General features: G+C 42.5%; 3 protein-coding genes across 3 annotated transcripts in view; all 3 read right to left on the bottom strand.

Annotated features, from left to right (window-relative positions):
• Nucleotides 1-2,380: 2,380 nt before the first annotated feature.
• LOC112093493 lies at nt 2,381-2,848 on the bottom strand. Its single transcript, XM_024172053.1, has one exon. The coding sequence runs from the start codon at nt 2,846-2,848 to the stop codon at nt 2,381-2,383; it is 468 nt and encodes a 155-aa protein (XP_024027821.1).
• Nucleotides 2,849-8,885: 6,037 nt separating this feature from the next.
• LOC21395906 (probable 2-oxoglutarate-dependent dioxygenase At3g111800) lies at nt 8,886-11,845 on the bottom strand. The gene is made up of 2 exons (XM_024172065.1): nt 10,896-11,845; nt 8,886-9,532 (listed from the first exon to the last, which is right to left on the bottom strand). The coding sequence occupies exons 1-2, from the start codon at nt 11,706-11,708 to the stop codon at nt 9,284-9,286; spliced, it is 1,062 nt and encodes a 353-aa protein (XP_024027833.1). The 5' UTR covers nt 11,709-11,845; the 3' UTR covers nt 8,886-9,283.
• Nucleotides 11,846-13,226: 1,381 nt separating this feature from the next.
• LOC21395905 (NADH dehydrogenase [ubiquinone] iron-sulfur protein 5-B) overlaps nt 13,227-16,150 on the bottom strand; it is a 17,684-nt gene continuing 14,760 nt past the window's right edge. Inside the window, exon 2 of the mRNA XM_024172068.1 lies at nt 13,227-13,773. Within this exon, the coding sequence (XP_024027836.1) occupies nt 13,675-13,773 (99 nt within the window). The 3' untranslated portion in view covers nt 13,227-13,674. The remainder of the gene's footprint in view (nt 13,774-16,150) is intronic.

Raw genomic sequence — 16,150 nt, 5'->3', positions numbered from 1 at the left:
CTAGGAATTGTGGCGTACCTTTGGCACTTATCGCAACGTCGGGCGTATTGGAAAGCGTCCTTTTTGAGCGTGGGCCAGTAGTATCCTTGCCTCAGAACCTTAAGAGCTAAAGATTGCCCCCCAGTATGATTACCGCATACTCCTTCCTGGATCTCTCGGAGGACCTTCTGGGCTTCATCTTCATCCATGCACCGCTGTAGAGGTGTTGAATAGCCTCATCGGTAAAGCAAACTGTCGTACAATAAGTATCTGGCGGCTCTATACCTGATCCGTCTGGCTTTGTCTTTATTGTTTGGTAGTTGTGCATCCATCAGGTATTGGACGAGTGGAGTCATCCAATTTTCACCTATTTGGACGATTAGTGCCTCAGCTACTTCCTCAATGGTCGGCCGCTCCAGTTCCTCGATGGGAACGACCCCTAGTGCGTCGGAATCTTTTGAAGATGCTAGCTTTAATAGAGCGTCGGCGTTTGCGTTTGCGTTTTCGGCTCGTGGTATTTGAAGTATCTCGTATTTTTTGAACTTGACGAGTTCTTCCTTCACCTTTCTCAAGTAGGCACCCATTCTCTCACCGCGCGCTTGGTATTCTTCTTTCACTTGCCCGACGACTAATTGAGAGTCGCTGAAGATGCTGAGCCTCTCAATCTTTAGGTGACTGGCCAATCGCAACCCTGCAATCAGCGCCTCATACTCCACCTTGTTGTTCGACGCCTTGAATTTAAATCGAACTGCCGAGGTAATATTGTGGCCTTCTGGGCTGATCAACAAGACGCCGGCTCCTAACCCATTATCGCTCGACGCTCCATCCACGTAGAGTTTCCATTCTGTACTCTCGACTTCTTCTGTCTCGGCGGGAGCCGGTCTATGGGAGAATTCGACCAGAAAATTGGCCAACGCTTGGCCCTTGATCGCTGTTCTCGGTACATACTTAATGTTGAACTGGCTTAGCTCTACCGACCATTTGAGAAGTCGACCAGAAGTTTCTGGCTTTTGTAGCGCTTGTCTCAACGGATGGTTTGTGAGAACCCATATTATGTGAGATTGGAAATCGTGCTGAAGCTTCCTTGAAGCTACCATTAAGGCGAGGGCCAGACGTTCCATTTCGGTATATCTTGACTCGGCATCGAGGAGTCGTTTGCTCACATAGTAGATTGGCAACTGTACCCTTTCTTCTTCCCTTATTAGTACGGAGCTTACGGCGTGTTGGGACACGGAGAGAAGAGGCTAAGCTCCTCGTCGAGGTTGGGTTTTGACAGGACCGGGGGCTTGCCTAAATGCTCATTCAATTTCTGGAAGGCCTCTTCACATTGTAGTGTCCACTCAAAATGCCTACTTCCTTTCAAAGCATCGAAGAAGGGGACACATTTGTCTGTTGCCTTTGATATAAACCTGTTTAAGGTGGCAACGCATCCTGTCAACCTCTGTACCTCTTTTGGTTTAGTTGGGGACCGCATATCCTGCAAGGCTTTAATCTTTTCAGGGTTGGCTTCTATCCCCCGGTTGCTGACCATGAAACCAAGGAACTTCCCTGACCCAACTCCAAAGGCACATTTTTGGGGATTTAGTTTCATGTGATATTTCCTTAATACACCAAACATTTCACCCAAGTGGTCGACGTGTTGGTTGGCCCTGACACTTTTCATAAGCATATCGTCAACGTAGACCTCCATTGATTTGCCGATCTGCCGAGTGAACATCTTATTCACGAGCCTTTGGTAGGTGGCCCCCGCATTCTTTAAGTCAAAGGGCATTACCATGTAGCAGTAGAGGAAGGTAGCAGTAGAGGCCCCTGTCAGTTATGAAGGATGTACGCTCCTCGTCGGCGGGATGCATGGGGATTTGGTTGTACCTGGAATAGGCATCCATAAAACTTAGTATTTCATGCCCTGCTGTGGCGTCGACCATCTTGTCTATTCGAGGGAGTGGAAAGCCGTCCTTCGGGCAGTCTTTGTTGAGATCGCTGAAGTCGACGCACGTCCTCCAGCTCCCATTAGGCTTGACCACCAAAACGGGGTTCGAGACCCAACGCGGGTAATGGGCCTCCCTAATGAACCCATTGTTGATCAACTTGTCGACCTCCTCTTTCAGCGCCTCATACCTCTCTGGGTTCATTGGTCGACGCTTCTGGCACTTGGGAGGATATGAGGGATCAACATTCAGAGAGTGACATATAACCTCGGCGTCGATCCCTTCCATGTCGGCATGGTTCCAGGCGAAGACGTCTAAGTTCTTTTTGAGGAAGTCTTCGACCTCGATCTTGAGTGAGGGGGCTAGGCCTGAGCCCATTTTCAGTACTTTGGTTGGCTCACCTTCATCAACTCGGATCTTCACCAATTGTTCGATGGGTTGCGACCACGTGACCTCCTCTTGAACCCTGGGATCTATGTCTTCAATAGTGTTTTGATAGACCATCCTGGCCTCTTGTCGCTTGGCTGGTCGTATCCACGGAGGGCATTAGAGTATGCAACCCTAGCTTCATACCGGTTGCTCTTCATCTCACCTACGCCGTTTGGAGTAGGGAACTTGACCTTCTGGTGGTAGACGGAGGTTATTGCCCTCATCGCCTGAAGGGTCGGTCTCCCGATTACAACATTGTACTGAGAGCCCCCCTTTATTACCACAAAGTTGGCCATCGTTGTGGTCTGTTGAGGTTTTTCTCCGGCGGTTATGGGCAACCGGATAGTCCCCTGAGGGATGACGGAGTCCCCAGTGAAACCGTATAATGGCCTAGAGGTTTTCTCCAACTGCTCCTTTCGGATTCCCATCTTTTCCAAGCAGTCGGAGTAAAGGAGGTCCACTGAGCTCCCATTGTCTACCAGGATTCGGCATACACTGTGGTTCCCAATCATGGCTTCCACTACTAATGCGTCGTTGTGGGGGAAGTGAACTCCGCTGGCGTCATCCTCATTAAACGCCACGTCGGCACTACTATACCGTGGGGTTTTTACAGCGGAGACACTCTAGAATCTTTCCTGGTAAACCCCTCTGGCCTCATAAGCGTAGTCCTTCTGGGATCTCTTTGAGTCTCCTCCTATATAGGGGCCGCCGAGGACAGTTCGTATGACACTGACAGGTTCTCGGTCTTCTGGACGCTGGTTCTCCTCTCGGCGTCGACCGTCATTTTGCCCACCGTGGCCATCGTTTCGAGGTCTCCGTTCAGCTTTGAACTCCTGTAGCCTTCCCTCGCGGATTACTCTCTCAATTTCATCCTTGAGGTCAGCGCAATCGTTGGTGTGGTGGCCGACATCACCGTGGAACCTGCAGAATTTCTTCTGATTCCTTGTGCTGGGATCTGTCCTCATCGGCTTTGGGCGGCGCAGCAGATTTCTGCGGCCGACCTAATTGAAGACCTCCTCGATGCCTACTGTCAGTTCGTGGTAGGAATTGTACCTTTGAAATAGCTGAGGCTTACAGTTCTCCTCTTGCCTTGGCTTCTTGGCTTCCAGAGCACTCGTCATCGCAGCTGGCTGCTTGTCTCCGTTTCCTCCACCTCGATGCTTCTTCCCATCCTGCTTTGCTGGCGTCGACCCTTGTTCGGTCCTGATAAGTGCATGAAAGTGCACCTAAATTGTTCATAATTGCTAAATAAATTGAGCTTTAATTAAATATTTTCGTGGAATTAATATTTTGTGAAAGTATTTTATTTTAATTTAATTTATTTTGTTTTGTAAGAAAATAAGACACTTGGGCCAAAACTATAAAGAGAAAGAGAAGCCCAATGTCCAAATGAGGCCCATTAACCTATTAGCAGCCGTCCGTTAGCCGAGCTGTCAGTCGAGCTACGCCGCGCAAGCCTCACCAAGCCACCATGTGTCGCTCTCTGCCGCGTCGCAGACCAATGGGCCCCAGCTGCACCTGCTCCCACACGCGTTTGGTGCGCACAGCCCTCCTCCCCGGGCGAGTTCTTCTCACGCGCGCGTCAGGCGTTTTTCCATTCAATTTCTGCGTGGGTCCCGCGTCCAGAAGCTCTCCAACCATCCTCTGCCACGTGTCCCGTGGGGCCTAGATGCTCCCTCACACACGCACGCTTGGCGTGCAACTCCTCTCCCCTGGGCGAGTCTCTTCCACTCGCGCGTCAAGTGTTCCTCCGCGTGGGCCCAGCTGTGCAGTAGCTTTTTTCTCTCCGCTAATCAGAGCTTGCCACGTGTCACGGCGAGCAACGTTTCCTCCTTCTCCGCACGCCACGTGTCCCACCCGTTGGGATTCTTCAGTCCGTTTTTGTTCTGTGAGTATCAACGGATAACCTCAGCATTCAATCTCCGCATAAAGCCTTGTAAATCCAATTTAATTTGATAAAAAACATCCTTCTATGTTTTTCTTGCTGAGTGTTTTTTTTTCACATGCCCAAAACTCTATAAATAGGGGCATGTCAAAGTGTTTAGGTTGTGGATTTTAAAGCCAAATTCTCACACATTTTTCTCTTGTTTTTTTGTTCTTATTCTCATACTTTCTTTTTAAAATTTTATGGGAATTATGTGCAAGCTAGGCTAGAGTATTTAGGTGAGGCTAGAGATGATCCTATATGTGTAGTGAACTTGTTTGGATTTTGACTCTCCAATGATTTGTAAGTTTTATACATATGAGTAAATAATTTTCTTTTATCCTATTTCTTCTTCTTATCAATATATTTTATTGTCAACTTTCATATAAATTTAGTCAAGCTCTTTTTATGTGATTGTTGCATTATATTATATATTGATAGGTATTGTTTTATGAGTAGTCTTTTACTGCAATATTACCAACGGTATATTGTCGCTCTTAGATTTCTCATAAGATAATTTTTCCTAATTCTAAATGTTAGAATTTTATTTACTCGAATACATTTTTAATTCATATGTTCTTCAAATATTTATTTTCAGATTAATTGTTTGGGATGTGAAACTTTCAATTGAGTCAATTTATGAATCAAAATCCAAATAGGTGAACAAAGCATATGGAGGATTCTCAAAGCCTTACCACTTTTTATTATTAAATTTTCTCCATTTTAAATTGTTCAAAAAATCATCAAAAACACTTATTCCTTTTCTTTGTTTGATTGCTTACTTTCCTAACGCTTTTTATTTGCTAGTCATTTCTTGTTCAATTTGACACCTCCTCGTGGGATCGACCGTTCAAATTGTACTACAATTGACCGCTTGTTTTTGTACACGTTTGGGCGTAATCAGGTCCCTTTGTTCTTGTTAGACCTGTGCTCGGGGTCGTTTGCATCTGCCTCCTCAGCGTTGATGTATCCTTGCGCTCGCGCCAGAAATTCCTTGTAGCTGGACGGGGGCTTTCGGTTCAGCTCTCTCTTGAAGGAGGTAATTTTCTTCATACTAGATAATGCCCCCATCAAGGCCTCTCTGTCAGTTATATCCATTGTGGCGGCGACAGCTTCCCCATACCTCGCAAGCCATTCTCTCAATGACTCATTCAGCTTTTGGTATATCGTCGTCAGGTTCTGCTTCGGGGGGACATATTTTTTAACCCCTATGAATTGGAGGGAAAATGCTTCCTTCAACTCATCCCAGCTTGCGATAGAATTTGGCCTCAGCGTCCGAAACCACCTTCGGGCAGAGTCCGTTAAATGGTTCCGGAAAGCTCGGCACATAATTTCCTCGGCATACCCGTGTAAGAGCATGTGCCCCGTGTACATTTCTAAATGATCGTCGGGATCCCCGCGACCATCATATGGTGGTATCGACGGCGACCTGTATTTGTCGGGGAGAGGTGGCGCCATTATCTCTTCGGTGAATGGGTAGTCATGTGTGTGGCTAGGTGTGATGTCGACGTTTACCACCTCAGCCACTCGCCCTATGTTCTTTTTTAGGCCTGCTACGTCCCCTGTGAGTTTTCGCTCCAGGCTGGCCATGCGCTTCATGATGGCGCGCGCCTCCTCTGTTGAGATGGCCGAGCCAGCTACTCTCGACGCCTCTGCCCTCTGACCGTTGGGTCTGCCTCTTGCCTGCCCACCCGCTTGCATTGACCCTGAGTCTCCCAGTGGGTTTCTTCCTGGGTTCTGGGGCAGTATTTTGGGGTTTCCCTGGCCTCTTGGTATCGGGTCCTCGGGAGCCCGGAGTCCGGAGGCCCTTAAACGGCCACTAGAGGAGTGGGAAGGTCGGGGCCTAGGCTAGCCCATTTGATTATGACTATCCCCGATTTCTTCTAAGATATGTGGGCGGTCACCAGGGTTGGGATTTTTAGCCATGGCAGGTCCCAGCGGCCTCGGGACGTCTTCTAAGGGTGGCATAGAGTTTCTTCCATCCAAGCGTTCGACCACGGTCATTAGTTCACGTACTAGATCGGTTAGAGTGGCTAGTTGGGCCTGCATCTGCACAGGATCCGGCCGCGGTATGTCTGGGGGCGGGACCTCATTTCTGGCCGGGGGTGGAACCTCCTCCACCTCATCATTCACCGGATGAGTGTCGGTCCCGTCCATCTGGATGCCTTGGTTGATGGCCTCAATCATTCTTCTCGGAGGCATGCTTGCTGACTACGTTGTTGTTGGGGGTCTAATGCGTTCGTCCCCAGTGGAGTCGCCAATTGTTGACGGTGAATTTTCGTCAACAAAAACAAGCCGGGTTACCTCCAGGTTTCCCGCCAGGTTACCGGCTTTAATTGAAATTATATGTAAAAGTTTTGTGTTGAAGGTGTTTGTGGTATTTTTTTGTGTAGTGAGCAATATAAGAAAAAATACTTAAAATAGAAAAACGCACAGAGTTTATAGTGGTTCACTCTTATAAAATGAAGAGCTACATCCACTGTGGTTGTTTATTCCTTTTGAGATTGTTACAATTTACAAATTGCTCTCTCGTTCCTTTTTTCTCAAGAAAGATCAACCTTTTATCCGTGTGAGGTTTCTCTCCTTTTATAGCCGAGCTTCCTTCACTGGAGGGGTTTTCTCTTGTAGGCTGAACATGCACTCAAGTGGTCTGCCTTTCTAGGCCCAGCCCGTAGCCCACTAATCACTTTTTGCGCACTGTTCACTCAGCCGATTAGTCTCCCATTACGGCTCTGTGCACAGCTGTAACCCTTTTCTGTCCCCTGTAGGGGCAGTTTAAGGGGTACATCCCTTACGCAGATTGCCACGTCAGGTTTTCCCCCAAGGAGCATTTCCCTCGTCGCTAGTGTCGTTTACCCCAATTGTTCTTCTGGGCGGTAGATTTCTATGCTGTAAGGTCGACGGTACGACCTGTCGACGTCAGATGAAATCGACACCCCAAGTCGGGCTTCTTACTCGGGCTCCCCTCGACGGGAGGGAAAGGGGTCCCAGACGTCGAGGGTTGTTGCTTTGCGAGGAGAGGTTGAGGCCACGTGTCATGTTGTCCTCCCTCCACGTGTTCTCCATATTTTCTCCCATAACACCTACAAAGGAAAACATTTTGAGTTAAATCAACTTTGTTGATAACAAGTTTAACAACATTGACAACCATTCCTGTCAATCTTAAACATAATACAAAATTAGAATTTGTTCGATAACCAAACAAAAAGGAGAAAAAAAAAACCTTGTTTTAATGATAGTGTGCCAAATTATATTGTAATCTCCTTTAAAACTCAAGACAAAGACATTAAGGGTTTGTTCTTTTGAGTGAAAAACTCAAAAAAGATAATTCGAGTTATAATTTTATTCGAGTTCATGTTTTTTTAAGTTTAAATTCGAATTTAAAATTGAGTTCAAACTCGAGTTTAGGACTAAAACTCGAGTTCAAGTTTCCCCTTCAACTCGAGTTCAGAAACGCGAATTCAAATTAATGAACATTATTTTTTCTATTCTTAAAAATGCTATAACTTTTTCGTTTTAATTCTGATTAAGATGATTTTTTTTTCTATGCGTTGACAACGAAAAGACGAATAAAACCCGACCCATATACCATCTTAAAATTTCTCATCAGCATTGAGTTTTTATTTAAATACTATCTAAATATAAATTCAAGTTTTGACTTACTCAAACACAAACTCAAAAAGATTCTTATCTCAAACCATAACTCAAATGTACACAACCAAACACAAACTCAAGTTACAAGTTCAACTCAAGTTATAACTCAAATTCAACTCAAAAATTATACTCAAGTTAAACTCCAAAAGAACAATCAGAAAATTACAGGTAAGATTCCCATGTTGAGTAGAACGTGAGATTAAAAAAAAAATAAAAAAAAAAAAAAAAAAAAAAAAAAAACAACATCACTCGAAATTATTTCATATCCTAGAGTATCTTTTTGCATCATGATTATTATTATATTATATATGACTAATGAGCATGGTTGTTATAGCATTAAAGAGTGCCTCATACTATTACACGAGGAAAATTGAGTACTCCTTTTCTTATAATTTTTTTTTCGGCATTCTTTACTGTGAAATCCAAAAAAAAAAAAACTCAATCAGTGGAACCCTCACTTTTAACCGTTAAATTAATTTTTCATGGGTCAGATTTACAACATGAACAATTTTATATAACAAACTGTAAAAAAATTATAACATGAACAATTTTAGATAATGAATTGTAAATTTTTAATATAGACCTGAACAAATTTAACTGTTAAAAAATTAATTCAACGTTTAAAAGTGAGCGTTCCACCGGTGGATTTTTTTTAGAGGTTCCACCGTAGAAGTTTTCTTTTTTGCCGGTGAACTTTTTAGAGTTTGACAACTTTGGATCGTGAATTTTTATTTTAACAAATAAAACTCTAAATTTAAAAATATGTTGCAACGATAACCCAATAACTAACAATCATCAATTAGTGAACAGGATCGATGCCCCACCATTTTTACAAAAAATACTCGTGATTTTTTTTGGCTTTTTTTTTTTTTTTTTTTTGTTAATTCGATTGGCAAGTTGGACATTAAACTTTAATTTCACCAAGACCCTAATCGGCGTCAATTAGTTGACATCCGTTAGCGACTGCATCATCAATGTCAAATTTTAGAGTCTTGAATACCAAGAAATAAAAGTGTAAGGTCCAACTTGAAAAAGAAATGACAAAAAATTCAAGTCGTGCCTGTGCAAATTACCCTTTTCTTCACATACTGTTGATCAGCTATGATATTATGGGTACTCTCTTTACCCGTTTGTCCAAATACTATTAAAGGCTGTTTGGAAATCTGAGAGCTAGAAACACAAGAACGAAAGAAAGAGATGTCTTTGTTTGTGTTCATTCTCATCCTCATCATAGGGAAAAAGATGACATCCAACAAAACGGCCACAAGTTATCCAGAGAGACCAAAATCTTGATCTCTGCTTTATTTTTGATCAACTGCAAGAATTCATGCCTGGTGAAAATGAAATGATCGACTTTGAACCGAATAAATCAAGATTCAAGCAGGAGGGCATCAATGTTTCGCTTTCCTTCAGGGCCCTTTGTATACCAGGATGAGACATAATCGCCATAAACGACTTCCCGGAACCGAGGAGGAACGAACTCGCTGATGAGTTGAGAAGCGGGGGATATCTTGACTGTCTTGGCCGGATCATGAAATGTAGCAACCGAAAGGCGTGCCCGTGAGGAATTAGTGATGGCCCGATGTTCAGCACTTTTGTACTTTCCATTGCTTATAATCTGCAGGCCAGGCAAGAAATATCTTGACTCTTCACAGGAAGTAAAGATAGCATTAATATCACACACTTGATTTACTCCAACATGTGTGTAAAGACATGACTTTTGCACAGTGACTTGTAACATTTTGTTTTAAAAATGTGTATATATGTGTGTGTGTGCGCGTGTATATATATCAGTATATATATATATATATATATATATATATATATATATATATATCCTACACTGAGAGACCACCTTTTACACCGAGCGATTCATTCGTGTAAACTGAAAGAATATCATTTTGCCAATTTCACTTTCTAAAGTTGTGTCATTTTTTGGCAAACTTCCCTACATTTAGAACACAAGCACAACAAACATACATATGACCAAAAACCTATGAAGATTAGAATTGATGTATTTTTGTATGTGGAAAACTGTAGAAAAAGATATAAAACAAACAAAAACATTTTACATTAGATTAAAAAGCATGATAAAATTTAGATAATCTAAACTCAAAGCAGGTTATTTCATATAACCTGGATTAAAAACAAAAGAAATATCTACGAAGATGCTACAATGTTAATAAGAAGAATATGGTTGTTTAATACTACAACTCAAATGTAATTAAAAAAAAAAAAAAGTTTCTTTCTATATTCAGTAGGGCTGTTCATAAACCCGAACAACCCGCAAACCCAACTCCCACCGCCCCAACCCAAGCCAAAAAAAGTAACCCGCAACATTATTTTTAAATTTGCAGCTCATTATACCTCTGGCCCGAAGTGTTTGGGGCGGATTGCGGGTTGGGCCCATAACAACCCGCAATCCCCAACCCAACCCGCACAACATACTCCCAAGCTTTAGGCCCAAGCCGAACTGCCCAAGTTCTACCATAGGCTCGCTAACATTAGGGTTCACAATCTCATTCTCGGTCTCCTCTCCCGCGAACCCCTTCTTCTTGTCTCTTCCTTTTCAGTTTTTCCTCTTCTTCCCCTCCCGTGAACCCCCTCATAATTCTCTCCTCATTGCTCAGTCATCTCGGCCGCCGTCTTGCCCACTTTCTCCGGTGCTCTCTCGCCGGACTGATAAGGATGGTTGCTATTTCTATTTAATGATGAAGTTTGAATATTATATTGAACTTTAAGTCTTTGATTTTTTAAATATTGAAACCGACCACCCAACCCACCTCGTACCGCTCCAACTCAACCCGAACATCGTTGAGTTGTGAAATTTTTCTCACATCGTTAGGGCCAAATATGTACAACCCGCACCCTTTGGGGCGGGAAAAAAAAAATCTTACCCCACACCAACCCAACCCATGAACAGCCCTAATATTCAGAATGAAAAAGTTTCTTTCTATATTCAGAATGACAAGAGAGATTACCTCAGTTTGGTCTGCCAAAAGGACGACAATGGCGTCTTCATCAAAAGAATTAACACCGACCCACTCTCCGTCCTTGAGAACCTCGAGGCCACCGACGTCATCCTGGACCAGCAACGTGATCGAGCCCATATCGGAATGGGCCTGCAGGCCCAACGTCAGCTCCGGCTGAGGACACGGCGGGTAATAGCTGATCGTGATATTCTGATAAAACTCCCCAACTTTCTCCTCCATACACCTCGTCGGAAGCCCCAGGCTCTCCGACAACAGCCCCAGCAGCTCCCTCGCCAGCGCCGACGCGCGATCGGCGTACTCCGCCACCACGCGCCGGTATTCCTCCGGGAAGTGGGGCCAGCGCGTGGGGTCGCGGCGGGATAAAGGGAGCGTGTGGTGGTCGAAGTAGTCCCTCCAGTCCAAAACGGTGTCGTCCCGCTCCAGCATCCAGCTGCCGTACCCCTCCGAGGCCGAGGCGGTTGGGTCGCACGCGTACCTGAGCTTGTCGGAGGCGGGGCAGTCGTTGAAGAAGGTGAGACCCACGCGCTTTATGGCGCGTAGGAGGTCGGTGGGGATGCCGTGGCCGGTGACGTGGAAGGCGCCCCAGTCGAGGCAGGCCCGGCCGATTGATTCCCGGACGGAGAATCTTCGGGTCGGATCAAATCCGGATAGGTCGACTGTTGGGATAGTTTTGGGCGGCGAGTGTGAGGGAGAGGAGTTGTTGGGGCGGTGGTGAGGAGGTTGGATGTATTGGGGAGGGACTTGGGTGAGGCCAGATTGGGCTAGGGATTGGATTCTGATGGGCTCGCCGGCGACTTCCATCGTTGATCTGAATCGGCAGCCGGTGGCGGTGGCGATGGCTACGATGTTTAGCTCGAGGAAGTCGATGTAGCCAAGGGATGGCTGTATTGCTATTTGCTAGTGTGTAAGCGTAACCAAGAGAAACAAACATTTTCTAATTTTCTATTTTCTTTCTTTTCGATCAAATGATAAAAGTTTAAGGGTTGGTTTAAGATGATAATTTATGATTTTATTATAATATTTTTTTCTCAACCATGATAACATTTGTTTTAAAAATTGTGGTTTAAGATCATAATTTTGCTATAATATTTTTCTCTCATAAAAAAATTAAAATTTATTATAAACTATAACCAAATGTCACCAAAGATTCTCTCCTCCTTAACAAACAAAAAAAAATCATCAACAACAATTTTCCTGAGCTTCATATTGTGATTACAAAAAAGAGCAATAACGCATCAGGGATACTAATCTAATTTATTTGTATATGGCATTAAATGTTATTTTCCAGTTGATTTTAACAATTTTTAACGACGTAAATCAATATATATATATATATATATATTCTTTTTTTAAAAAGAGATTTCCATATCTACATATCAAGTATAATTCATAATTTAACAATCTACAGTCTATAATATATAACATAGATAAAAGAACCAAACTCTTTTTCCATCCCTCTGTCTTTATTTACCACTTGTCAACTCTCAGTTTTTTTATTGCTAACTAGGTACAAATAAATGTATTTAATAATTATTTCACATAGCAATATGAGCCGATTTTTGGAGTTTCAAAAAAATTTAAAAACGTATTCTGCTTATAAAACAATTTTCTGAAATTGATTTCCCAACACGCAACGAGTAAATTCTCAAAATAAGTTCTAAGTCCTTGAAGCTGCACACGCTTTGCCCTTACTGACCCTGCTAATCAAATTCTTCATGGGGTCCCAAATCTAATTTGAGGCATCTTTGCTGAGAATGGTTTACAATATAGAGCGAATCAATAATAGCTTGGAATAGATAATTCTTTACTTTAACATCCTGCAACCACTCATCTTTCTATCTTTGTTCTCTGCACATCTCCTTAAGAAGTTCTCCATCAATGTAAGTGTTAACATGCTCCAATTAATAATTCTAAAAAAAAAAAATGCCCCAATTAATGATCATAGTGACCATCAAAAGAGAGGTTAATTTTTTTAAAATTTTTTTATTTTAAAAAAAGTGAATAGGAAGAAAGCTACAGCTATTAAACTCTATTATGTCTCACGTCAACCACCTTTTTTTTTTTTTTTTTGCAGTGACAGTCTCTTACTTTCATCACCCGAGGGATTCTCACTTTTCGTTCCAGTGGCTCTGATACGACTGTTAGAGAGTCAAGAAGTAACTGACACTAAAGAGTAATGCAAGAGCTGAAAAGAAATTACTGTATCAGTTGTTTCTTATTTCATTAAGCAATAACCTTTAAATAGGCAATACACGAACGACAATAACCAAAGAAATAATGACAGACCAACAAACTCTTGACCACTAAACCACTAATCAAGAAAATGAAAAACTTACTCCAATATATTAGGCAAATTGCCAAATACAAGCACGTACTTCAATAATTAAAACAAACCCGGTTGACCCCTAAATACTAGGATAACATTACCAAATCGACTAATCCAGGAGAGAAAACATAGTCTAATAGATAATTTATTTATAACCCCATTATAAAGACAATTTGGTTTATCAGTTTTAGAGTGAATCAAAAACCACTAGTTCAGAAAGGATTTCAAGAAGCAGGTTACTTTTCACCATGCAGGCTGCAGCTATTGCAAGAAAAGAGAAATTGATCTTGTTTTAATTGCATAGACCAGAGAGGCCTACACCAATTCCAGCAAAAACAGAACAGAACCACAAAATGAAGTTAGAATCTCGCTCGAGAGGGAAAAAAAATACAATATCGCACGGCATTATTATTTTGGGTTCAAAACATAAAATATCGACTGCTATGCATGATTATCGACATCACCACCCTCGTTGGTCTTCCTTGCAGCTGCTCTCAGTTTCCGCTGCTCCTCCTTGTAAATACGGTTTCTTCGTAGGAACTGCAATACACATCAGGAGAAAACATAAAGAATCTTTGTAGAAAATCAAGATAAAGAACGTCAACAGTGAAACCAAGATTTAGATTTCACAATATTGCACATTCACATGCTTGTTTCAACTACACTGAAAAACTATTAATTGTTCAACGTCTTAACTATGATACGATGTCAAAGAAAACAAAAAAGAAAGAACCTCCCAGTAAAATGCTCTCTTGACCGACCAGCCACAGCTTATTACATTTTAGGGTGACACTGACATTGAAATATAACTTTTTTCCATTAGATTTGATGATCGTATTGTTCTCTTCAGGAAATCCATATAAAACTTCAATCAATGAAAAGAGTATGGAATTGATACAGAAAATAACAATGACAACGCAGTCGGTGTTTTGCGATATTAAAGCCTCATTAGTTGAGTAAGCAAAACTTTCTTGAATGCTGACAATACTAATTGTTTGAAACCGAATTATGACTTCCTAACTGAATGATGATTATGCTATTGTTTTACAAAAAGATAACCTTGTAAAAGATGTATACAAATCATTGAAAGCAACCTTTCCATATCATGAACCACATTGTACTACATTGGATGAAAACTCAAATGATAATTTAATCTAGACCAATAATATATCCTAACAGCTATGATGCTCGTAATTGGCTACATAGTGTGCACAAAAGTAACTGAAATGCCTCCTATGTTTGTATCGTATCACCCCACAGCTCACTCATGATACACACTGGTCTTGTACCTCGAGACAAGATTATTCTGTCTTTTGAAATAGAACTAAAGAAGGTGATTCTTTATCCCGAACTTGCTAGAAAAAGCCTTGTGATATTTGAATTTATCAGCATAAGAAGGGGTTGTAAAGGGTACAGTAGCCTCTTACAAGCCAAAATTTCAGAACGAGATTCATGGGTGAAGACTGAACAAACCCAAAAAAAGTTTACGCTTCTTCATGAATCCTGTTGACAGTTGAATTTCGTCAACAAGATTACGCCGGATTACCTCTCGGTGATCCGTTGGTTTACGGGCAAAAATTTGTTATATACTTGGATTTATGCAACTAACTGTGTTTGTTTTTTAGGTATATTATAAGAGGTATTGATTTGGTGCTAGAACGGAAGTAAAGAGGTACGTGAATTTATAGTGGTTCACTCTATAAAAGGGAGTTACATCTACTGCTAATTGTATTTTTATAGCCCACGGATTACATATGGATCCCTTTTGGACGGACTGTCACAAGAGGTTTAATGATAGTTTCTCTCAAGTAACCTATTATCCTACATGCCTAGACCGCTTCTCAGTACCTTTTGGACTGTTCACTCATCCACTTTGTCCACTATTGCGGCTCTGTAGATCCTCTGTGGCTTTCATTGGTCCATTCCTGGCAGTTCATGGGCAAGTAATCATTTCCTGTGCTACTAACCTCCTCCAAACCCTTACGCAACCTAAGGATTTCCCCTTGTCCCCTCAAAGGCCTTTCTTGGGACGTGGACCCATATTCATGTGGTCTGCCCTCTGCGCCTATACTATACTTCATAGGGCGCGACCTCTGCCTCAGTCGACCCTCTCATGGCGCCGCTTCTGCTGTGAACACATTACGCAAGCCTCGACTGTATGCAGTGTCGACGGTTGCATGAATCGTAACATACGGTCGGCCTTTTCATTAGTTAACGGAGCATGGTCATTATCCGACGTGTCAACACATATTTTCCCACACAACAGCTACCCCCCAAGTCGAGGTTTTTCTTTGAACTGCCTCGAGCTAGGCTGGGATTTGCTCTGGCCTTTCCGTTTGCTTCGGGTGTGGGAGCCTAACTCCGAGCCTCCCTTATAATGATGGCTCTGGCTTCGAAACCCCTCGAGAAGTGCAAACGTCGCGTCGGTTCGATCGCCATGCTGACGTGGTCTTTCATTTTAAACGGGCGAATCTGGGCCGTTGGATCGTGTCTCTTCAGCTTCCCACCCTCTCCCCAACCGTCGAATCGAGTCCTTCCGTTTCAGCCATTGGATGCTGTCGAAGTATAGATATTAGAATAGGAGAATTAGTTGAAATCCCTTAAATTGAGGGATTTAGTTAGTCAACTTTCCTGATTCAGATTCCTGATTTTTCTTTATTTAGTTTCCCTTCTTTTCTCTTGTAATCTCCTATATATTACCGTGTATTATCAAATGTAAAATATACAGAATAATTCAAATCATTATTCATGTCATGGTATCAGAGCCTTAAGACTTTTTTCTGGGAATTTCCTCTTTTCCTCGAGAGGCCTTTATTGCCATTTCTTCCGGCGTGCCTTTATTGCCGCCGGCCATTCTACTTCCGACAACCTTCATTGTTGCCTTTTTTTTTTTTTTTTCTAAAGTGTATTTCCTGGT

The sequence above is a fragment of the Morus notabilis genome, unplaced genomic scaffold (genome assembly GCF_000414095.1).
Source record: "Morus notabilis unplaced genomic scaffold, ASM41409v2 Scaffold702, whole genome shotgun sequence".
NCBI lineage: Eukaryota > Viridiplantae > Streptophyta > Magnoliopsida > Rosales > Moraceae > Morus > Morus notabilis.
This window is presented reverse-complemented; position numbering and strand designations above follow the sequence as displayed.